We start from the raw sequence: 25337 nt of genomic DNA on the forward strand, positions 1-25337 counted from the left end.
TTCAACAAAGAAATAAAAGCCCACTTGAGAAACTAGCACCCTCTTTTCTTACACACCATTCTCTCTCTTTCAACACTTTTTTGTTTGTTTGTTTGTTTTGTTTTAAAAGACAGGGTTTCTCTGTGTAGCTCTAGCTGTCCTGGAACTCACTCTGTAGACGAAGCTGGCCTCTGCCTCTTGATTAAACTGCCTAGTACTAGTTCCCCATCTTAACAAATGGCTTGCCAAGGTTTTTGTTTTATTGGGACAGAGTCACTTTATGTCACCCAGGCCGGCCTCTAACTGATTGGCTTTCCACTTCTGCCTCCCAGGGCATGGGACTGCAAGTGTGCACTGCCATATCCTTCCACAAGTTGTCTCCTCATTACTACATTAGAAGTCTTCTGTTTCCCCACTCTAGACGCCACAGTGTGCTTCTGTATTCCATCCTTCCTGAACCTTCCCAGTTCCTGGTGGTGTTTCCTAATATTAGTTCTCCTTTTTCATTTCTTTTGTTTTTGTTTTTTGAGAAAGGATCTGTTCTGTAGGCCTGGCTAGCCTGACTTACTAAGTATGGCCTATTGAATGTTAGTGTTAGGCATATACCTTTGTTACTTTATTACTTTCCTTCTTATTCCAAATGTGAGTTCTCCAAGGGACTGTTCTGAGGCCTTAAAATTAGTATCTAAGTTTGGAACCTGTTCCTTAGATGGATTACCCTGACTATGTGTGGCAAATTCATGCATTCATGTGATAAATTAGGACATACCTAGTATAATTGCCTTTCTTCAGGCTCCTGTATACCACCCTCTCATAAATTCACACTCACTTGATAATACTAGGCTCTAAGTATTTATTAAAATTCACTGTGTCATAAAGCTTTGTTTTATTTTAATGAAGCAAACTTGGATGGTAAATCATTTCAAGTCTCATCACCTTAAAATTTATTTAGGAGATAGAATTGGCAAGGTTTGATGGTTATTGACAGGGAAGAATCAAGAATTCAGCTGGTGTTTGCTGACTTTTCTTACTTGTTGTAATGCATTGTTGTAGTCATTGAATATAGTGAATAGGATCGTCCTAGACCTGACAAATGATGCCCCTTTGTGTGCTGTGTGACAGGTGCTGTTCACTAAGGCAGAGGCTAGCGAGTGTGTGGTAGTGCAGTGGGATGGATCAAGGTGGGACAGTGTGTTCTAGCTGGAATTTAACATATTAAAGACAGCCGGGCGGTGGTGGCGCACGCCTTTAATCCCAGCACTCGGGAGGCAGAGCCAGGTGGATCTCTGTGAGTTTGAGGCCAGCTTGGGCTACAAAGTGAGTTCCAGGAAAGGCACAAAGCTACACAGAGAAACCCTGTCTTGGAAACAAACAAACAAACAAACAAACAAAACAAACAAACAAAAAACATATTAAAGACAATGGACACTTTCTAAGCCAGGAGATGGGAGTTTGCTCTTTCTTAACTTCCATTTATTTACACTGAACTTCCACTTTACTGATGTTTAAGTAAAATGGGCACATAGAGTCCACGTGTGTGTCACAGGAGAGGTACTTTGCTAACCCGTGTTGTGCTCCTTGTTCTACAGTTGAGGTGCTAACTTGATGGTAAGAACCTAGGCTCCAGGCTAGAAAGTGGTATCCAGATCAGGTCTACAAGACTCCAGGGCTCCTTGTACTGCACTCTAAACCACTTTAACGCATCTTCTCTTCATTGTCAGCTGTGAAATTTGTCCTATGTAGGGAAGATGAATGGGCTTTGTCTGATATAATTCATCAGCTGTTAGAAATGTTTACAGTTAATTCTCCATGATAAATAGCTCTTTCCAAGGTCTATTGGCTCATTAAAAATAATAATTGTAGCAGTATATTATGTTTTAGAGGTTTAGAAAACAGTTGACAAAAGAACTCCTCAAAACCCAGAAGAGGGTGTCAGATATCTTGGAGCTGGAGTTAACAGGCGGTTCTGAGCTGCCTAATGTGGGTGCTGGGAACTGAACTTGGGTCTTCTGCAAGAGCAGCACATGCTGTTACCATTGAGTCATTTCTCTAGCCCCTACTTTTTGATGTGGTGTCCTTAATGTATCCGTCATAAGTACATTTCCTAGTCTGTGCATGTTTCTGATTCTATTCACTTGTTTTCAGATGGTGACTTGCCATGTCGTGCTAACATCCTGGTCACAGAGCTGTTTGACACGGAACTGATTGGGGAGGGAGCACTGCCCTCTTATGAGCACGCACATAGGCATCTTGTGCAGGTAAGTGTAGCAGCAATCTTAAAAGTCTTACTGATAAAATCAAACCCGAGGCAGGTTATTGGGGTGAATGCTGGAAGATCAGAGAAGCAGAACAAGCCACGGCTATCTCACCTTGCTAGTTCCTCAGATGATCCTGTTTCCTCAGGCTGGAAGCTTCTGAGTCCTCATCCCAATGACTCTCAGCTGAACTGTGCTGCTCCAAAGCCTGAACGCTTAACCAACCAAATGCTTAACTAACTAAATGCTTTACTCCTTAGTTCCTGGTCCTCAGGCCTTATATACCTTTCTCTTTCTGCCCCCACTCCCTGGGATTAAAGGTTGGGTTTCTGGGATTAAAGGCATGGGTCACCAAGTTTAGCTGTTTCTAAAGTGGCCTTGAACTCAGAGATCCACCTGGCTCTGCCTCCCAAGTGCTGGGATTAAAGGTGTGCACCACTACCGCCCAGCTTCTGCTCTGGCTTGCTCTGACCTCAAGGCAACTTTATTAACATACAAATAAAATCACATTTCAATACAAACAAAATATCACTATAGGTAAGTGGCTCAGAGCCTTCAGGAGTGTTATGATTGAAGCCGTTGTACACAGACACTGCTACACCATGCTCAGTACAGCCCTTCAGCATCTCTCCATACACCCTGGGCCTCCCTTTAGTTCCTGGCAGGCATCTAGCTCAGGTGGCAGTAGTGAGGAGGTAGAGAAGCTTTTGTTTAAATTCTGAGCTGTGAAAATCCTCTTCACTGCTGGGTTTCCAGGGCCTGGTGATGGACACAGAATGAAAGGATGAATGAGGAAGGAGGATCATCAGACAAGGAGGTAGAACCACAGCCAGCTAGGTGAGGGGGTCCTGCAGGTATCCATGCAGGTAGTGATCTGTGAAGGGATGGGAGTGCTTCCGCCTTACTCAGCAGCTTCCCACTCAGATAAAAAATCAGTTCTCTTCATTCTGTTTTCTTTTTCTTTTCTTTTTTTTAGTGTTTTTTTTTTTTTAGTTTTAGTTTTTTCGAGACAGGGTTTCTCTGTGTAGCTTTGCGCCTTTCCTAGAACTCACTTGATAGACCAGGCTGGCCTCGAACTCACAGAGATCCGCCTGGCTCTGCCTCCCAAGTGCTGGGATTAAAGATGTGTGCCACCACCGCCCGGCTCATTCTGTCATTCTGTTTTCTTTAGGGAAACTGGACCCCATGGGCAAGGTGCAAATCAGTGGAGGATGTAGGTACATGAATATTCCTTCCAGTACACATATACAGACAAACATACACAACACAGACACTACATATAAAGTTACACCCATGCTTGCAAACATCCATGCTCCCATAGATTCTCTGACATTCGTAAACAGGACAGATAGTTATATTTGTATTTCAGGGAAATTGCCCTTTTAAATTTCAAAATGCTTTTCTTATCCCAACAGGGAGACTTCCCCTCCCTTAGGACTGAGCCTACAGAGGCTACCTCCTCACTATTGAGGTCTTTGGTGATATCCAGAGAAAAAGACCTCTCACCCTGGGACTTGAAGACATCCTATTCTCCCTCTGTACTAAGCAGAATCCATAGAGCTAATTTGTTACTGACAACTGAGCTCACTGCATATTGACATGTTCTGAGTTTGCTCCAAGAGCAAATTATGTATTTTAATGAACTGAACAGCTGCTGTCCACAAGTTTGCCAGCTTTTGGTCTTAACTGCCCTCACACAATAGACGACTGCCCTGACTAAAGTAGATGCCTCTCCTCTGTGATCCCTGCACACCTGGGTCAACTCGAGATTTTTTGAGGGTTGTGTCTGTATAGGGGTTACACCATAGAACTATCTCCGTTCTTTGTTTAAACTTTGAGAGGGCAAGTAGTAGATGTGCTGTCCTACATCTATTACATCTATAACACACTGCCTGTAATTCCGCACCTTTTGAAGAGTGCTTCCTCTCTAGGCAACAAACATAGAGTGCATGCTCATTCACCATTTCATGGGCTTTCTGAACCCTACTCTCATTTAGATTACAATTAGATCCTATGCAACCCATTCTTCCATCTGTGATCAGGGAGTATCTTGCCAAGGAGGACTGCCTAGACTCAGAACAGGGTGGCTAGAAGGCTTTCTCAACCTTGATCCTGACAGTTCTCCAGGGGATCATGACCACGGTGGAAGTGCCACCATATTAAAAAAAAGTCAGCTGTTACAGGATGTGGGTTTGTAACATAAGGCACAAAGGGAGTAAAACGTGGACACATAAAAATCTTCCTATTTGACTGGTTGTAAGCAGCATTCAATTCCTGCATGGTGGTCTCTGCTTCTGGTCATTTTTACCACAAGGAAAGACTCAGATTCTGCCACTTGATGCTGCACATCCACTAGCTATATGTGATGCCCAGTCTGTATACTACACTACAGTGCTCACAACATTTTGTATTAGTGATAGGGATGAGGTTTTTTTGCAGAAACATTGTCTGACAAGTACAAAGAAGAGAGGATGGAAAGAAAGAAGGAAGGGAGAGAGAAAGAGAGAGGGATGAAACAAAAGAGGCAGAAGGAATAATAAAAGATAAAGGATGGGAAGTGTGTAGGGAGGCAGGTAGGTTGGGAAGAAGAAGCAATGGAGAAAGGATGAAATGAAGGAAGGACAGCTAACCAGGAGGGTTGTATTTCTTTAGTTAAGGGTGTATATTCTTATATACATAAGTATATATAACATTTTTTGTCATACTTCTAATTATGATGTCATTTATATTAATTTCATACCCTTCCAATTACAATATCTATTTACATTGATGATGTCATGTCCCAACATTAATGATGTCATAGTCTTCCAATTGTGATGTCATGCCAGTCCATTTATGGTGTCACAATCTTCTAATTGTGATGCCATATATTAACACTGATGATGTATACCCTCCCAGTTATGATGTCATGCCATCCCATTGATTATGTCATACTCTGAATTGTGATGTCCTAAATTTATGCTTATGCTGTCATATCTTCCTGTTATGATATCATAGTCATCCAATTATGGTGTCATGTCATATTTGTGGTGTCATACCTTTCCAATTATATATTTACACTGATGATGTCATATCCTAACAATAATGGTATCATAGCCTTCCAATTATGCTGTCATATTTATAATGATGATGTCATAATCATTATGATATCATGCCATTATGATATCATGGTATCATACCCTTCCAATTATGATGTCATATTTACATAGAAGGTGTCATATTCTTCCAATTATGATGTTATGCCTTCTACTCATGGTTTCATACCCTTCTGACTGGTGTCATATGTTCACATTGATTCTTCACATTATAATATCATGCATTTTCTATTTATAGTGTAGTAACTTTCCAGTTATGATGTTATATATTTACATTGATGATACCATGACAATTTAATATAATTTTTAAATAGTGATGTCATATCCTATCTAAAATGATATCATAGTCTTTGAATTATGATGTCATATATTTATGTTGATGATGTTATATCCTTCCAATTATGATGTCATATCCTTCTAATCATGATGTCTTCCCATTATTCAAAGAGTCTAATGCCAGACGGTTCATTGTCAGCATATTTAAAACATATGACAATTTGAGAAAAAGGTTTTTTTCCCAGTAATCATTTCCATTCCAAGTTTCCAGATAATAATTATTCCAGTTCCAGGTGCACAATAAAGCTTAAGGTGTGACTCCATAGAAATTCCTTTGCAAAGTACATGTGACCATAAGGATAGGTTCTATAGCTAAAATCTAATGTGGTCTCTAATGATAGCATAGAGGTCAGCAGGCTATAAAATACATGTGACATCTCCCCTAACGATAGGTTCTATTAAAGATAAAGGAGGGAGGGAGAGTATGGGATAAACATTCTGGAGAATTTAGGTGTGGTCTGTCTCTATAGCAAAAGGAGAGTGCAGTCTGCCTCAACAAATAACAGAAAGATCACCAGGTCATTAACAATATCCACTTTCAGCCTTCTGAGCAGGAAAACAGGTATTTTATCTCCTCCATTAAGGAGAGGCCTCTGTGTGTTTAACATTCCTGGTTCCCTAGTGATCTGTGGGTAAAAAGACTTTTGTACCTCCGACAGGTAGGGAGAATGATCAGCAGTGCTGGATAAAGCCAGCAGGCCAGTCAGATGAGGGTGGGCAGCTATACACTGGGTTTTCGTCCTGGCGTGCTAGGCAGGGATCTTGCTGAAGGGTCATTCTGAGGCTAAAATGGCCTTGTCAGGAAGACTCTTCTAGGTCTGTGTGGTAGTTCATGTCAGTAAGGCTTTTTTGAAATATTTAATAATTCTAGGTAACTAGGAACTCAGCTTAAATCATCTTAGCACTCAAAGCTGAGGCAGGAAGACTATGAGGTTAGCCTAAACTATATAACAAGACATTGTCTGTAAAAATAATGATCATTTTAGCCATGATGTACTTTCTTAAGACATAGGGCAGGAAACAGTTCACTCTTCTGACATGAGGAAGGTGTTTAAAGTTACTAAATCAGCCAAATACTTGTAGCAAGTCATTTTCTATCCTGCCGGCCAGCTCCCAAATAATGACATGGAGACTTATTAATTATGAAAGCTCAGCCTATAGCTTACGCTTGTTCCTAACTGGCTCTTATAACTTAAATTAACCCATATTTTTAAATCTACATTCAGTAGCATGGCTTGATATCTCATCTCTTTGTACTGCCCATTCTCCTTTCTCCCAGCTGGCTGGCAACTCTGCCTTTCTTCTTCCCAGAGTCCTCTCTGTCCCTGGAAGTCCCTAACCTCTTCCTGCCTAGCTATTGGCTATTCACCTCTTTACTAAACCAATCAAAAGGCACCTTGGCAAAGACATATCTTTATAGTGTAAACAAATAATATTAAAGCCTTTGGTGAGTGTGAATCTCTGTAGATCAGGTACCTGACTTGCTGTCGTTGTTGGTTTGTTTTGATATAAACTTAGGAAAATTGTGAAGCAGTGCCTCACAAAGCAACTGTCTATGCCCAGCTGGTGGAGTCCAGGAGGATGTGGTCATGGAACAAGCTTTTTCCTGTCCATGTTCGGACTAGTCTCGGAGAGCAGGTCATTGTCCCTCCCTCAGAATTGGAGAAGTGTCCTGGTGCACCTTCAGTCTATGACATTCAGCTGAACCAGGTGTCATCTGCTGACTTCACTGTCCTTAGTGATGTGCTGCCAATGTTCAGGTACTGTGGAACCTCCCTGGGTAGCAGTTTTTTGAGACATTTGATCAGATTTCTTCTTTTATGGAATGGAAACCTACCTGAATCCTCTCCACATCAGTACCATTGTTGGTCAGGTCTCTGTAGAAGTTTAACAGTGGAGTGTATGAGTTAAATTATGCCTCAGTTCCTGAATATTCTTCCGCAGCGTGGACTTCAGCAAGCAAGTCAGTAGCTCAGCAGCCTGCCATAGCAGGCAGTTTGTACCCCTGGCATCTGGCCAAGCACAGGTGGTTCTGTCCTGGTGGGACATTGAAATGGACCCTGAGGGGAAGATCAGATGTACCATGGCACCCTTTTGGGCACAGACAGACCCACAGGAGCTTCAGGTAAGAGTCAGAAGCTGAGCACATTTCATGTAAGTCAGGAAACTTCTATTTTTGTTTCTTTTTACCCCAGATCACTGTATCAGTCAAAGGCAAGGAAGCCATTTTCCTTTGGGAAAACACACATGCACACACACAAGCACAAGGGTCTAGGGATGTAACTCAGTGATAGAGCACTTTCCTAGCATGCACGAATCCCTATACTACATCCCCAACATTACACAGAAAAATAATAATAAAAAATAAAAATTAGAAAGCACTCCGGGCAGTGGTGGCGCAAGCCTTTAATCCTGGCACTCAGAGGCAGAGGCAGGAGGATCTCTATGAGTTCAAGGCCAACCTGGTCCACAAAATAAATCCCAGGACAGTTAGGGCTGTATATTGAGAAACCCTATCTCATAAAAACAAAAATAACAGACTGCCAATGAGTAGTAGACCTCTCCTCTACCTCATGGTTGACACCAGCGGCCATAGTGAACAACAGAAGTCTTAGTGATTCAGTTCTCTTCTCCTTTGTCCTGGTGTAGCCCCTCATTTCACCACCTTCTGTCACAAGTAATCCAGGGGCTCAGGTCATCCTGAAATGGAGAACTATAGAATCACTTCCTTTGCTTCAGAATTCACCTTCTCCAGCTCAGGGAAAAGGAGCAGAGGAATTACAGATTATTATTCAGCATATGATAAGTTTTTACCTTGAAACTGCTATGAAATACAACATAAATGAGCTGCAGTGAAATACTGTCTTTACCTGTAAGTAAGTACAATTTAGAAAGTTTGGTGACACACACTTGGTCAAGCTTGAGTGTAAACTGTCAGAACATACATGGAACACAGCATAGCTCAGTCCAACCTGTAGAAAGTGATAGATGTTGGAGCCCTGGGTACTTTTGCGTAAGTCACACATGCAAAGTGACTCACATGTAGGATAATCGTATCTTTAATTTAATAAAAAAGAACAACAGAAGGACCACCTGTAAGGACTCAAGTCATCCTGTGTCTTTCAGTGAACAAGGTAGCTCTAGTGCAGAGTAGTCAATGTCTATGTATTGTATTAATTTTTCTTGGAGTATGAGGATTAGACCAGTGGTTCTCAAACTTCCTAATACTGTGAATCCTTAATACAGTTCTGGTAACCTCAACCATAAAATTATTTTCATTGCTATTTCATAACTAATTTTGCTACTGTTATGAATTATAATGTAAATATCTGCTGTGCAGATGGTCTTAGGAGGCTAACTTTGAACTCTTATCCTCCTGCTTCTCCCTTCTGGTTCTGGGATTACAGATTATATATCATTGTGGCCGGCTTCTTCATTTTACTTTTTGAGACAGGATCATACTAAATTGACCAGGTTGGCCTTGAACATTACAATGATCTTCCTGCCTCAGCCTCCTTAGTAGCTGGGATTACAGACCTGCACCATTTGCCTTAGCTACCTGGTATGTTTTCTTTTTGAATATAATGTTGACTCAAGGAGAAATATATATGTATGTATGTATATATATATATGTGTGTATATATATATATATATATATATATATATATATATACACACACACACACACACACACACGTATATACGTATATATGTATATATGTATATATATAGTAGCTCCCATGCTGTGGGGCTGCTGTTTCTAGCCAGGCCTGTGAGCTCCTCGGTCTACCTCTTCTTTCTGAGTGTTTGGCCCATGGCATGTGTGGTCGGTCAGTACATACCAGCTTCCCTCTGCAGTCTTGGTCCTCGTAGGCTGTGTTTGTGAAATTTCAAAAATTAAATATTAACACATTTTAGTTGCATGTCTTCAGAGCGCTACAGTGTATATTTTCTCCTTGAGTCTACACACAGATGTACCAGGTAACTGTACCAATGCCCAGAGTGCAGGGTCTTTTGTCCAGGAAGTGGAAGGGTGGGTGTGGATCCTGTATCTTCTCACAGTGGATCATGTGTCCTTTCTAAACCACTGATAACTTTTATAGTATTAGGAATTTGAAAGCTGAAGGAATCTCCCTGATGAACTCACAAACCACTTTGATCCCATTTAGCCTGCTTCACTTTGAGACAGAGGTACTATCGCTAGCTCTTTAGCATCAGAACTCAGAAGCCTCCTTGTATAGGGTTTATGGGAGGGGCAGATGTTAGGGAAGCACCCTGGAGCACTCAGATTCCTCCAGTATAGAAAGGAATAATAGGGAAAACGTAACCTGTTTATCCTTTGTTACTGTAAATGTGGCTTTTGGACTTTTACTTTTTTTAAAAAAAAATTTACTTATCTGTTTGTTTTGTATATATGAATGCTTTGTCGTCTTTTTTTCCCCCCCTGGAGACAGGGTTTCTCTGTAGCTTTGGAGGCTGTCCTGGAACTTGCTCTGTAGACTAGGCTGGCCTCAAACTCACAGAGATCCACCTGGCTCTGCCTCCCAAGTGCTGGGATTACAGGCGTGCGCCACCACCGCCCGGCAAATGCTTTGTCTTCATCCACACCAGAAGAGGGCATCAGATCCCATTATAGATGGCTGTGAGCCACCACGTGGGTGCTGGGAATTGAACTCAGGACCTCTGGAAGAACAGTCAGTGCTCTTAACCTCTGAGCCATTTCTCCAGCCCCCAGACTTTGACTTTTTAACCTTTATATTTGAATAGACATCTTAGGTACCTGCCTTTATGCTAAATTCAGGATGAAGTGGATGAGTTATGTCCCAGGAGAGTGGAACAAGCCTTATCTTCATTTGCATATATGCTGTTGGAGTCTTGACAAAACCTAGTTTCTTTGGCTTCTGGAAATAGCAATAAACAGGTGGTCGCCCCATCAGAGTTGAGCCAGATTTTTTTATTTTATTTTTTTTCCTGAGAGAAGATCTTGCTATAGAGGAAGCTGACCCAAACGCAGAAGGTAGCCCAGGCTGGCCTCAAACTCATAACCCTCCTACCTCAGCTTCCTCAGTGCTGGGATTATAGGTGTATGCTGCACAGTTAACACAGGCACCAACTTTTTAGAATAGTTATTATTCTTAAGTTTTTCAAATACTATCACCTTACTTTCTTAAAAAAAACAAGACATAAAGGTTATAAGAATAATGTGCCAGCCAGGCGTGGTAGCATAGGACCTTAATCCCAGTACTTAGGAGATAGAGGCAGGTGGATCTTTGTGAGTTTGAGGCCTGCCTGGTTTACATAACAAGTTCCAGGCTAGCCAGGACTATATATTGAGACCCTGCCTCGGGGGAAAAAATGTACTTCCTTTGGTAAAATAAGAGTGTATAAAATTTACATTGGACTCTATCACCCAAAATAACTACCTTTCTTGTGTCTCTTTCCAAATATGAGTTTTTACTAATGGTTTACCTGTTTTTTTGTTTTGTTTTGTTTGTTGTATTTTTATGCTGTATCATAGTCTTTGTCATTTTTCATGTCTTTGAGTACTCTTCATAATATTTAACCTATTTCTGAGCTGGACATTTGTGTTGGTTTTGGGTTTTTGTTACTATAAATCTTTTATATACATATTTATATGAATGTAGCTTCTTTATCTTTTCTTTTCCTTATATGTAGGATTTTTAGTAAGCTTTATCACAATTTATTAAAGATTACCTTGGGCTCAAGTGAGCTTAGTGATAGAGTAGTTGCCTAACATGTATAATGCTCTGGGGTTTTTTATTTTTATTTATTTTTTGGTTTTTCGAGACAGGGTTTCTTTGTGTAGCTTTGTGCCTTTTTCCTGGATCTCACTTGGTAGCCATGGCTGGCCTCGAACTCACAGAGATCCACCTGGCTCTGTCTCCGAGTGCTGGGATTAAAGGCGTGGGACACCACCACCCGGCTTTTTTCTTTTTTTTTTTTTTTTTTTTTGGTTTTTGTTTGTTTGCTCTGGGTTTTTAATCCCCAGTCAGAATCACTGTAAATCATGTTTCACACTTTAGTCTATTCTAGTTCTTAAAAAAATAAAATAAAACAAAACAACAGAAAAACTCCATTTAATTCAAAAGAGTAAGCCAAACAACCTTTCTCTGCTAAACTTTTGGGTATGTGTGATATAATTTGGTATGTGTATGAGTTTGGTGTATGTATTTGTTAGTATTTATATATGCATATGTGCCTGTAGGTGGGCCTGTGCATGTATATATGGAGGCCAGAGGTCACCATCCATCTTTATGTTTTAGACAAGGTCTCTCTCTGAGCCTGAAACTCATTGATTTGGCTAGGCCACTCAGGGCTACATCTGTCTCTGCCCCCTCCCTCAAGTTGTATTATAGACACCCAGCTTTTCAGCTTTTTACCTGGGTGCTGGACATTCAAACTCAGGACCTCATGCCGTGCAACAGTCACTTGACTGATTAAGCCATCTTCCCTGGCTCCAATTTTCCCAACTTTTGTTTTGAAAAAATTGTAGAATCACAAAGTGAAAATGGACACTTTTACTTCAATTTACTAATTGTTAATATTTTCCACACTTGCCGTATGTATCTTTCTTTCCTCTCTTACTGCACACACAGTTTCTGTTTAATCATTTGATAATAAGTTACAAACACCTGACTCTTGACTCTTTGATATTTATAAGGATAAAACAGTTTCTTCGTAAGCAAAATATCATCACAACTAAGAAAATTAATAGTATACTATTTCATAACATCTACCATAGTTCAAAATAAAATTTCCTTAATTGTCTCCAAATGTCTTTGATAACTTTTATTTTCCTAGTCTAGGATCTAGTTAGATATTATGTATTCTATTTGACCTTTCTGTGTTTTGAAAGCACTTAAAGACAAAAGGGCTGGGCGGTGGTGGCGCACGCCTTTAATCCCAGCACTTGGGAGGCAGAGGCAGGCGGATCTCTGTGAGTTTGAGGCCAGCCTGGTCTCCAGAGCGAGTTCCAGGAAAGGTACAAAGCTACACAAAGAAACCCTGTCTCGAAAAACAAAAACAAAAAACAAAACAAAAAAAACAAAACAAAAAAATGGAAATTTCATATATATATTAAAGCCTTGGAATATGTCCCAAGAGGCTCTTAGAGGAGAATTTTCCCCAGGCTATTAGGTCAGCCTTGGTTGTGAGCCAGAGAATTTTTCCTTCAAATGAAAGATGGTCTATAGTCCAACAGGTGAAGGAAAGAGCATTGGCACTTGTGCTGATTAGTTTTATGTCAACTTGACACAGGCTAGATTTGTCTGAAAAGAGGGAACCTCAATTGAGAAAACGCCTCCATAAGATCCAGCTATAGGGCATTTTTTTAATTAGTGACTGATGGGGGAGGGCCCAGCCATTGTTCATGGTTCCATCCCTGGGCTGGTGGTCCTGGGTTCTATAAAAAAGCAGGCTGAGCAAGCCAGTAAGCAGCACTCTTTCATGGCCTCTGCATCAGCTCCTGCCTCCAGGTTCCTGTCCTGACTTCCTCCAGTGGTGAACAGCAATGTGGAAGTGTAAGCCAAATAAACCCTTTCCTTCTCAAGTTGTTTTTTTATTTTGTTTTGTTTTTCAAGACAGGATTTCTCTTGTGTAGCCCTGACTCTCCTAGAACTCTCTTTGTAGACCAGTCTGGCCTCAAACTCAGAGCTACACCTGCCTTTGCCTCCTGAGTTAAATGCATGAGCCACCACGCCCGGCCCCCAGTTGTTCTTGGTCATAGTGTTTCAGTCTCAGCAGTAGAGTCTCTAACTGTGATGGCACTTCTCTGTGGGGAGCGAGCACAATTTGCACTTATCCCTTCTTCTAAAGCTACCTCAGAAGACTGTGGCCCCGACAATGTCTTCTAAAGTCAGCAGAGTTCCAGAAAGCTTTTTTTGGGGACATGGCTTCTCTGATTAGAATTTTTTCCTTTATCTTTAGGGCCATTATAGGCACTTGCTGTGCCGTGGGTCTATGCAACTAATATTTGGTTTTGGGCCTTTCAATAGGAAGTGTTGTTGTCATAGCTTAGTGAAAACTGATTCTCTGCTCCTCATTTCAGTGGCGGGACCACTGGATGCAGTGTGTATACTTCTTGCCGCAGGAGGAGCCCGTTGTTCAGGGCTCACCCCGATGCCTGGTAGCCCACCATGATGACTACTGTGTGTGGTACAGCCTTCAGAGGACCAGGTATGCCTTTTTGTTGTTGAGGTGGAGGAGCAGCCTTCAGAGACTGCACTGATGTAAACTCCATTGGACAGCCCTTGTAGAGATTTGAGTGGGTAGATTTATATCAGAACAGAATAAAATAAGAGCAAGGGCCAGTAAGATGGCTCTATGGGTAAAGGTGCTTTTAGTCAAGCCTGATGACCTGTGTTCAATCCCAGAATCCACATAGTGGAAGGAGAGAACCTAGTCCACAAAGCTGTCCTCTGACGTCTACATTTTTTCCACATACATGCAAAAAAAAAAAAAAAAGTAATAATAATAATTTAAAAAGTGGAAGTTTGTAGCAGGATATATCAGTATGTTTGTGTACATGTAGAAACTGTTTTGGATTGGTAAATTCTATTCAAAACAAATATATGAAGAGTGTGGAATCACAGGGCTCTGTAATGTGCTGGTGTCCAGAGTCATCTAAATCCTTCTAGAGACGTGTGCATGTATTTCTCAGGGCCCAGGCTCAGTTCTGGTATTCTCAGTTTCCTGTGCTATGCCCTCATGTTCGCTAGTTTCCAGTGTGGGATGTTTATCACTTATGTTTGGCTTTTCACCTCCTTGATCAGCACTGATGAGAATGAGAAAGTCTACCAAGTACGCCCCGTGTGTGATTGTCAGGCTCACTTGCTCTGGAACCGGCCTCGGTTTGGAGAAATCAATGATCAGGACAGAACTGACCAGTATGTCCAAGCCCTGCGGACTGTAAGTGCCGTGTCTTTGTGTGTAGACTTCACTGCTCTGCTTGTGGTTTGCTCTTACTCGTTTGTCTTTCCTTGTCAATAGCTCCACCTGGCTCCACCTGGAGCAGACACTGGAGAGCCTGAGAACTTGTCTTGGACTCCCCTGTTCTCTGCTCTGTGAGAGGTTCCCTGGGTGCTCACTGTTCCTGTAAGAGCGCCTCTGAGAGCCTTTTCCCAACCCAGACTTGTTCTGCTGGATACCTTTACCTCTGTAATCACCAGCAATTGGTGTGGGTGATCACACCTTAAGCTACACCTCTGCTATTTTCATCTGTTGTAAATCTGACTGTGGAACTCTCTGACCTGGGGTTCAGCCTGAAATCTCCAGATGGGGCTTAGAAGGAGTCTTCTGGACCCAATGGAGTTGTATATAGAAATATGTCTGCATATGCATGCGTTTTGTGGGGCAAGAAGACCCCAAGCTGCCATAAGTTCCTCTCCAATGGATCTGTGACCCATAAAGGCATCCTACCTTTGGGGAGCCACTTGAAGGGCACATGGGCCAGATGGGGAAGAAATCTGCCATCATAGATTAGAAGGTACCTTCCTGCTAGTGGAGCATGTATGTATGTCTTTAGCTGGGCCTTCTGGAAAGGGGGGGGGGGTCTTTCCTAGCAATGGGTCCTGATGGGAAGGGTGAGTGAGGGCCATAGCTGCTTACTGTGTGTGCTGAGAAGTCATATGTGGCAGTGTGGGGGCAGGAAGGAAAATAGGATGAGAACTGGTGTATTCAGAGATTGTTGGGTCTAGAGAGAGATGGCTGAATGGTTAAGGGCACTTGTTGCTCTTCCCTAGGACCTGGGTTTGATTCCTAGTACTCAGTCTGTGACTCCAGTTCTAAAATATCTGATGCCCCCTTCTGGCCTCAGTGGGTTACAAACCCCACAGGATAGCAAAACACCTATACACATACATTTTTTAAAAAAGATTTATTTATTATATATATATACAGTGTTCTGCCTGCATTGTCTCTGCAGGCCAGAAGAGGGCACCATATCTCATTACAGATAGATGGTTGTGAGCCACCATGTGGTTGCTGGGAATTGAACTCAGGACCTCTGGAAGAGAAGACAGTCCTCTTAACCACTGAGCCATCTCTCCAGCCCCGAGTTTTTAAAAAAAGGAGAATGAAGTTGTGAGTGAAACTGGGGGAAAGCATGTCTGTGAGCTTGTCAGGAGGAAGCTCCTGGACTAAGGTAACCTGTGCTGATCCTGCCCTTTTCCCACAGGTGCTGATGCCAGGCACCATCTGTCTGTGTGTCAGTGATGGCAGTCTCCTCTCTGTGCTGGCCCATCACCTCGGGGCAGAGCAGGTACTGGGTCATGCTTTTCTGTTGTCTCTGTAAGGTCACTCTTCTCTTTTCATTTTCTTTCTTTTTTTTTTTTTTTTTTTTTTTTTTTGTATTTTGTTGTTTTCGCTTTTTAAAAAAAAGTTGGCATGGTGTGGTCCAGGCATGAGTTTCTATGATCAAGCATTTTGCTGATGTAGCTTTTGTTGGTGGAATGGCCTTGGTGGGGGCTGAGGAACTTGACTGTTCCCGTTCGTGGTCAGGAGCCCCGTCATGGCTACCACTGCTGGGCAGCTGCAGCACAGGTTCGGAGTTGGCCTCTTCTCGAGTGAATACTCAGTATAGTTGCTGCCCTGGGGAGGCAGTAAGTCCAGGCCGTAGTTTCAGCCCTCTTGACAGGTTTTCATTTGTAGTCTCTGCCTTCATGAAGTCCATCTCCTGTGCTCTCTTCAGGTGTTTACAGTCGAGAGTTCTGTAGCTTCCTCTAGACTGATGAAAAGGGTAAGTGACAGTTGCTACTGAATTCGTGAGGGGACTGTTGGGCCTGCCTTCTTGAGGTTGGGAGGTGACTTTATAGCAGCTTCACAACCAGGAGCTAGTAGAAATGGCCCTGCTTCATGACTGTAGCTCCTACCTGGAAAGCAGGCCTTTGGCTTTGGGGCAGACATCAGTTAGTAGAAAAAAATTTGTTTGTTTTTGAGACAGAGTCTCACTATGTAGCTTTGGCTGGCCTGTAACTCACTTGGCTGGCCTCAAGCTCATAGAGATCTGCCTGCTTCTACCTCCCAAATGCTGGGATTAAAGTTGTGCACCACTTTGCCAGGCTTCTGAAGTAGAACTGAGTGATTTGTTCCTGGGAGTAACCTCCACTCAAACTGCAAGACCTGCCTGATAGAGATCTTTTGTTCATGACCTCTTTCGTGGTCTATAGGAGTGCTCAAAGAGGTGTTTCCACAAGCAGAGAAAGTGGTGTCCTAGAACCATTTGACCAGAGAACTCAGCAGAGAAGGTAACTTTGAGAAGTGTTAGTTTTTAACTTTTTATGATGCCACAGATTGAACCCAGGCCTCAAGCACACCAGGCAAGCACTCTGCCATGGAGCTGTACCTTCTGCTCAGTAGTTATTTTTCCCTGTGTGAGTATAAACACAGTTATATTCTTTCTTTTGAAGATCTTCAAGGCTAACCACTTGGAAGATAAGATTAGTATCATCAAGAAACGGCCTGAGCTGCTGACATCTGCAGACCTGGAGGGTAAGAAGGTGAGGAATAGGACTTCGTGGTGCACTGGGGCTCTGTGAGGGGGCAGAGCAGCACTAAGGTGACCTAAACTCTGCCTTGTCGCCTTGGCTAAATGCTATGTGATATCACTCATGCAACTTGGCCAGGAGAGACTCACTACTCTGAGGTTGGGTGAGGGTTTGAATAAAGGCCCAGAGAGCATAGTACAGGGTTCCTGTGCCTCGCAGGTGAGAGCGGGACACTTTGTGGAGGTTAAGGAACTGCCTCTCCTCTTCCTCCTCAGTAAAGTCTTCTTTGAGGAGTTCTTCCTGCTCAGATCTTTTTAACCCTCAGTTCCCGGGAACCCTGGGGTTCCTGAGCACCAGCTCCCTGCAGACGTTTGTTTGTTTTGAGAAAGGGTTGTTATGTAGACTAGGTTGACCTTGGTCTCACAGAGATCTGCCTCCCTCTGCCTCCTGAGTGGTGGAATTCAAAGCCTGTGCCACCTTGACTAGCTGCCTGTAACTTCTTCAGAAAGCCTGAACTGTTGTCCATAGGTGCTGGGTTGTTCCTCTCCAGTGTGTGAGGTTCATTCTGTGCTTTCTCTCCTTTTCAGTGTAGCCATTTTAGCGGAAATGCACTGGCATATCATTGTAGTTTTCACGACTGCTAATGATACTGACCATCTTTTCATGTACTCATAAGCTAGTTACAAGTCCTATTGAATATCTGTTCAGATCTCTTGCCTATTTTCCCTCATGTCTTTTATAAAATGACAGCTTGAGATGTAATTCATACATTGTATAAAGCACTCATTTAAAGTATACGGTTGAGTGTAAAGTATGCAACCATCACCAGGTCAACTTCAGGGTATTTTTATTACCCTAAAAGACATTCTTTTTGTTGGTGGTTACACTCATGTGCTGTGTGGGTTGCCTATTCTGGACAAATCATGTCAATGAAATTATACAATATGTGGCCCTTTGTAACTGACTTCTTTCATTTACTGTAATATTTTCAAGGATCATCCATTTTGTAACCTAAGTCAGTGCTTCATCTCTTTTTATTGTTGAGCAATACTCCATTCTTTGTCTAGACCACATTTTATTTTTTCATTTACCAGTTGATGGACATTTGTATTGGTATTTCTTGGCTATTTTGAATAGTGCTACTTTGAATGTTCAGGTACCAGTTATGTTTTCCTCCTCTTCTCCTCTTCCTCCTTTCTCACTCTCTTATTTTTGAGACTTACTTATTCGTGTATATATGTGAGTTCTCTGTCTTCCTGCTCACCAGAAGAAGTAATCTAATCCTAGTACAGGTGGCTGTGAGCCACCAGGTGGGAGCTGGGGATTGAACTCAGGACCTCTGGAAGACCAGTCAAGTGCTTCTAACCACTGAGCCATCTCTCCAGCCTCTCCTCTCTCATTCCTAATGCAGATTTAAAACATAGTTAAACTTATAAGTCATTTCTGTGCTGTTCTGGCCAGAGTCCAGGTTCCTTTGGGTAGAAATGATGAAATGGTATGATGTTCTTGATGCTGGGGTAGGAGTGAAGGGCAGGGAAATTTCAGGGCCAACCTGGTCTCGCTTCCATTGTACCTATTGCATGTCCTCTGGTTCCCATCTACTGAGACCCTAGAGAGTCTCCTCAGACTGTGCCCCAGTTTCCCCAACCCGCATGTCAGCCTGAACGCTGTGGTGTTCCCTTAGAGCACCTCCAGTCCCCTCTCCACTTGCAGAATTGCCTACATGCTTTGTGGTCCTCAGAAGGATATTTTCAGCCGGGCGGTGGTGGCGCATGCCTGTAATCCCAGCACTTGGGAGGCAGAGGCAGGTGGGTCTCTGTGAGTTCGAGGCCAGCCTGGTCTACAAAGCTAGTCCAGGACAGGCTCCAAAGCTACAGAGAAACCCTGTCTTGAAAAACAAAAAACAAAAAACAAAACACAAAAACAAAACAACAACAACAAAAAAAGGATCTTTTCAAATACATGTCTTCTGTCCTTTGAATCCCTGATTAAAGCTTTTAGGTGCTTAGCTATTTGGCCATTTGGATTCTGGCTAGTCTGGCCTCCTCATCCTCTCCTGACAAATGTCTAGAAGGCCTTGTTCTCACTTACACCCTCTTTTAGCCTCTGTCCATCTGTCTGACTTCTGACTTCTAGTCACACAGCTCTTTGCTTATTCCACAAATGTGGACTGAAATGTAGGCTGCCAGTGTCCACATTGGTTTAGTGCAGTGAAGGTGACATGGTCATCTGGTCCTGATACTCTGGGGTGGAACAACTTGATTTGGGGGTTGGAAGATCCATTCTGGAAGCCCTTTCTGAAGCCCTTTCTGCATGCACCTATTCCCTGCTTCTTTCACACGAAGACCACCCTCTCCCTTGTTTGTGGTGTTCTTCATCCTTTGTGTCAGGGGCACACTCATCTGTTGACTGAGTGATGAATGAATGAGTGATAGATAAATGAATGAATGAGTGAATGGCCTGTTACATGTTCCTGTGAAATTGCTGACCTGCCCTTCCCTTCTTAGCTTCACTCCTGATACTTAGCTTCTTCCTGTTCTGGTTGCCAGGTCTCCCTCCTCCTGGGTGAACCCTTCTTCACCACCAGCCTACTGCCATGGCACAACCTATACTTCTGGTACGTCCGTACTTCCGTGGACCAGCACCTGGAACCTGGAGCTGTGGTGATGCCCCAGGCTGCCTCACTGCATGCCATGATCGTGGAGTTCAGGGTAGGCCACCCAGGACTTTGCAAGACACCAGGTCAACGGGAGGGTGGGGAAGCTGTGTTCTTCAGAGTCCCTGAGTGCCAGCGGACAGCTTGTTGGGTCCTGGTGATGGGCCTTTCTTTTCTGCATCGGTGGCTGCAGGACAGAATAGAGGAAGGCTGCGCTTTTTAAAAAGCAGTCATTTGACATGTGAAATGGAAATGACTGTGTGTCATTTTACAATTGTGGCTTATCGGCATAATTAAAAACATAAATGAAGCATTTCGGGAGGCATGCTGTGCTCTTTAGAGAATGGAGGCTGCGTTTGTTAAAGCATTCTGAGATGGGGACTGCTCTTTTTATGCACGAAGAAATAGAAAAGCTTCATGATCATTCTCTCATCAAAGCAGAACCACAGTCACCAAGTCATTTTGGAAAAAGCATTTTTTATTGAAAGGATTTTGAAGTGCTTTGAACTTGAAGAGTGGATCGCATTTGATAGGCCTTTTATGAGATGGCTCTCTGTTTGTTGGTAGCCTCGTGGCTTCATCACTTAATTTCTGGTCATTTTTTACTGTGTATTTACCTGATGGGATTGCCGTATGGATTGGCTCTCATGACTAAAGAGTGGCTATAGGAAAGGATGCTTATTCCCAGGCCCAAGGGGCAGGGGATAGAAGATAGACTGCCAGACAGTGCTTTGGGACCTTCTCCTGTCCTTTTATGCAGTTTCCACAGGCCCCAGAAGGCTACTTACAGAAACCTCAGCCTCATAGTTGGGAACTTGGTGTCATGTCACTTTACAGTTTTATACCAATCTGTTACATGAACCATTCTGGCTCTTCAGTGTCTTTGTCACTTTTTTTGGGTGGGGGGGCTGGGTGTCTGTCTGTCTGTCATATAAAGGAACAGCAAGCTATATTTGTGATCTGTGTGTTTGTTTTGAGTCAGTGCTGGCCTGGAACTCACCCTGGAGCCTCAGTTCACAGAGATCCACCTGCCTTTGCCTCCCAAGCACTGGGATTAAGGTTTTGTGTCACCTTGACCAGCATCCCTCCTGACCTGTATTCACGTAGCCATTTTTTTGTGGCCTAGTTGTAATATGGAACTGTTCTTCCTTTATAGGATCTGTGGCGGATCCGAAGCCCTTGTGGTGACTGTGAAGGCTTCGATGTGCATATCATGGATGATATGATTAAGGTAAGCAGGACTGGCTAGACCTGTGCCTGTAATCCTACTTGGAGCTGAGATGAGAGGGTTGAAAGTTCAACAGCCCAGGATACTTAGCAAGACTACCTCAAAATTAAAAAAAAATAAAAAAGCAAAACAAAACAAAACGCTCAAAGGGCTGGAGAGATGGCTCACAGGTTAGGAGCACTGGCTACTCTTCCAGAGGACTGATGTTCAATTCACAGCTACCACGTGAAGGCTCACAGTCATCTGTAACTCAGCTTCAGGGGGTGTGATGTTCTCTTCCAGCCTCCCTGAGCACCAGGCATGTAAATGGTAAACAGACATACGTATAGACAAAACACGCATACACATAAAATAAATATTAAAAAAAATCCTCAAAACTGAAATCCATGTGATAGAGGATGCAGGGGACTAAGAATATAGCTTAGTGATAGAACACATGCCTAGCATTTGTGTAGTCTTGGGTGCTCAATCTCCAGTGTCACTAAAAACATAGATAGGCAGGAATACAGCTCTGAGTCCTGTCCAACCAACAGTTCCTCAAAGCCATAAACCTCTGGCAGGAACCTGATGTATAGTATATAGAGAGAGCTTCTGTTTTGGATGGTGAGGCCATTGCTGCCATTTTGTTTGGCCCACTGTGAGCATTAACCTGAAAACCATTGTGTGGTACCAGCCCCATTCATAGCTCCTGGCCCTAGTGTCTGGATTGGAAGAGTTAGTTCGGACTTGAATCTACCCTGCTAGTGCCCAGAAGCGTTTGTCTGTTGGGACAGCCTTTCAAGTCACAGGATGAGTTCATAGGAGGAGGGCAAAACATGGGCCCGTTTTTATTCTTGAAAATTCATATGCACACAGAAAAGAGAGTGGAACTCACAGCTTGTATTAGATGGAGACCTTGCTCCTTTTGCTTATCTTCTAGATTACATTTTTCTGTCTCAATGTAGGTTGCTTTTTTACATTTTTAAAGTTAGCTCCATGGGTGTTTTCCATTTGTATCTTGCCTTTTCTGCAGTAGACCACTGACTATTGATGCTCCTAGACATTTTTGTGTTGAGACACTCCTCTGGGTCCTCCTGCCACATCTGGCCACTCATCAGGCCCAGTGTTGGCCTCTCTCACTCTGCCATCCTCTGAGGTGTCATATCTGGTCTCCTTCAGCCCTTATTCCTGATCCTGTATTGCCAGTCTACTGCCTGGCTAATGGGCCCATTTCTCCTGAGTGGAGAGCTGGCTCTTTCAGAGGACCCTAATTCAATTTCTAGCACCCACATAGGATGGTTCACAATTACCTGTAACTCTAGCTCCAGAGGAATCTGACATGTCTGGCCTCTGTGGGCACCCACACACAGTTATGTGAACCCCCAACACCATACAGTTTAAACTATTTAAAATAAATCTTGAAGATAGCTGCAGGGCATGGTGGCCCCTGCCTTTAATCCTAGCACAGTGGAGGCAAAGGCAGGAGGATCTCTGAGTTCGAGGCCAGCCTGGTCTATAGAGCGAGTTCTAAGACAGGCAGAGCTGTGTAGAGATCTTGTCTCTGGATGTCATCAGGCTGTGAGTCTCCTGCCTCCCCAGCGCTCACCCAGCACTCACCCAGCACTCACCCAGACCTGACGCCCCGCCCCCACCAATAGTACTTCCCTTTGTAGTGCCTCCCCCCCCCCCCCCCCCCCCTTCTGCCAACCTCATCAGAAACTCTGCCTATGGCTTCCTGCCTCTTCCACCTCAGCCTTCCTCTACGTGGTGTCCAAGAAAATGCGCATCTTATAGGGCTCCATCCTCCTCTTTTATACTTTTTTTTTTTTCTTCCTTTTTCCGGAGCTGAGGATCGAACCCAGGGCCTTGAGCTTGCTAGGCAACGCTCTACCACTGAGCTAAATCCCCAACCCCACACCCAACCTCTTGAAGTCCCGTGTGGCCACAGCTTCTCCTTCCTGCTTGACTCCAGCCTTTTGGGCTCCAGTTTTCTGCCTAGAGTCACCTCTAGGCAGCTTCCCTGTCCTGCTTCTGCCCACACAGCCTATTCTCACATAGGAACTAGTGCTTTTCCCAGGCACTGGACTTGCTTATTGACGTGTCCATTTCCCTTGCTTCTGAGCCCCCTGTCAGAGTGGTATCGTGGTAGCCAGTGAAGACAGGAATCACCAAGACCAAGTTCTCAGCACAAAGGAGATTTATTTGTCCTAGAGGGACAAAGGGCAGGGTGTTAGAGACAGTGTAGGACAGGAGACAGAGGAGGAAGATCGGGAAGGGACAAGGGAGAGGAGGAAGGGATATTTGCCCTGGAGGGACAAAGCTGCCTCTGGATTGAGAGGAGACAAATGTGACCCATAGGCAAATGGCAGTTTATAAAGGGAAAATGGTTGGGCATGTTAATTGGGATAGCCTAAGGGGTGGGATAACCTAAGGGGGGGGTGCTTTTGATTGTTGGATGACAATGCTGTGATAGCTGAACCTTGGTGGTCAGCGTGGCCTTGGTGGCTCGCTTTAGGAATGTAATCTAACAGTTTAGCAAGGCAGAGGGAGTAGGGAGGGCAAGGCCTGGCAGAGCCCTGCTTGCAGTGCTGGGGCCTGTGTTGCCATGCTTGGGCCTGCTGGAGCCCTTCAGTGGGCAGTATCAGTAAGAGGTGAGTGAATGCCTACCTTTTCATTTTCTTCCCCAACAAAGACATTTGGACCTCAGAGTAGGTCAAGAGTAGACATTGTCATCCCTGTTAAAGGATGCTGGGGCTTGGGGAAGTGAAGTGGCCTTCTAATGGATGGACAGGGAAGGGAGAAGCTGGTGCCCAGTGTTAGCGACAACATGCTGCTCCCTACAACTGCAGTTTCACAGGAGGACTGGACCACAGAAATGAGGGTGACCCTGGCTGGCTGCAGTTCATCTCTACAGATCTGTTCTCTTCTTCTCTAGCATTCTCTGGATTTTCGAGAGAGCAGGGAGGCAGAGCCCCACCCATTGTGGGAGTACCCCTGCCGAAGCCTCTCTGAGCCTCAGCAGATTCTGACCTTTGATTTCCAGCAGCCTGTCCCCCAGCAGCCTGTGCATGCTGTGGGCTCCATGGAACTGAGAAGGTGAGTGGAAACTAATGAGCGAAGACAGTCGAGGGAATTGCTGACCACACAGTTGTGAAGGACAAACAGCCTGGAGACTCTTACTCTTGGCTCAGGATATGTCCTTTCATCCCACCCATCTTTTGCATTATGGAGGGTCCCACAGCCTCTGGACATGTGCTGGTGAAGGGCAACTGGAGTGGGCCTTGCTTACCTCCCCACCTGCGGCTCCTTGTTGTATCAATCTGCAGACAAACATGAGTTTGGTTCTAAGGTTACCCACTGGCCCATTTTCCTGAATTCTCTTGGAAGTTACAGCAGGTCAGGATTGGTGAGGGCCGCTTGCTGCAAGGTGTGTGAGACCCCACCCAGCTCCAGCTCCCTTCACAGTAGCGTGTTGCCTCCTACATAAGGGAGCCATAGTCCAGAGCTCTGAGAGCTTTTTACACCAAGGACGAGCAGCAAGGTCAGGGCAGATGCCACTGCCCTAGGGAATCTTCGTTGTCAGTTCTGGGAGCAGCTGTGCTCAGAGGTTTCTGTGCTCAGGCTGTGAGGAGTGTGGAGTTAAGAGCTCTGGCTGCTCTGGCTCAACCTTTCCTGTCTAGGCTTTACCTGCGTGGGCGAGGAGTGACTGGGAGGGATGGAGTGGTGGAGGTCTCAGGAGAGCGGAAAGATGTGTTGGTTGAACTCATCCATGTCTGTGTGACTGTTTGACACTATACTCCCTAGACCTGGCAAGAGCCATGGCGCTGTCCTGTGGATGGAGTATCACCTGACTGCAGACAGCACAGTCAGCACCGGCCTCGTGAACCCTCTGGAAGACCAGGTAGTCCTGTGGGCACCAGGCCCGAGTATGTCCCTGCCCGAGAGCCACGAGCACACCTGTGCTCTGAATACCCTGCTCTGTGCCCTTCGGGTGGTCCGGGTCACTTCCCACTGTTAGTTACAGGGGCTGGAAAGGTGGCTTGCATGCCAGGGACCCTTCCCATCCTTCTGCTATTCATCCTGCAGGGGGACTGCTGCTGGAACCCCCACTGCAAGCAAGCTGTGTACTTCCTCAGCACCACACTGGATCCCAGAGTGCCTCTGGATGGCCCTCAGTCAGTCAGCTATGCTGTGGAGTTTCACCCCCTCACTGGAGACATCACCATGGAGTTTAGGCTTGCAGACACCTTGAACTGATCTTCCCTTGTTGAGAAATTAAATGGCCAACAGGCTGCAGACTCTGAA

General features: G+C 44.1%; 1 protein-coding gene across 5 annotated transcripts in view; it reads left to right on the top strand.

The window, feature by feature from the left end:
• Prmt7 (protein arginine methyltransferase 7) overlaps positions 1-25337 on the top strand; it is an 87268-nt gene extending 61931 nt beyond the window's left edge. For all 5 annotated transcript variants that reach the window (XM_036188750.1, XM_036188752.1, XM_036188749.1 and 2 more), the window contains exons 6-18: positions 2125-2237; positions 7184-7425; positions 7610-7790; positions 13734-13861; positions 14458-14593; positions 15861-15944; positions 16374-16421; positions 17092-17181; positions 19719-19880; positions 20982-21056; positions 23968-24128; positions 24837-24933; positions 25119-25337. In XM_036188750.1, coding sequence (XP_036044643.1) covers positions 2125-2237; positions 7184-7425; positions 7610-7790; positions 13734-13861; positions 14458-14593; positions 15861-15944; positions 16374-16421; positions 17092-17181; positions 19719-19880; positions 20982-21056; positions 23968-24128; positions 24837-24933; positions 25119-25289 — 1688 coding nt within the window. In that variant the 3' untranslated portion in view covers positions 25290-25337. The remainder of the gene's footprint in view (positions 1-2124; positions 2238-7183; positions 7426-7609; positions 7791-13733; positions 13862-14457; positions 14594-15860; positions 15945-16373; positions 16422-17091; positions 17182-19718; positions 19881-20981; positions 21057-23967; positions 24129-24836; positions 24934-25118) is intronic.

This window comes from Onychomys torridus, chromosome 5 (genome assembly GCF_903995425.1).
Source record: "Onychomys torridus chromosome 5, mOncTor1.1, whole genome shotgun sequence".
Taxonomy (NCBI): Eukaryota; Metazoa; Chordata; class Mammalia; order Rodentia; family Cricetidae; genus Onychomys; species Onychomys torridus.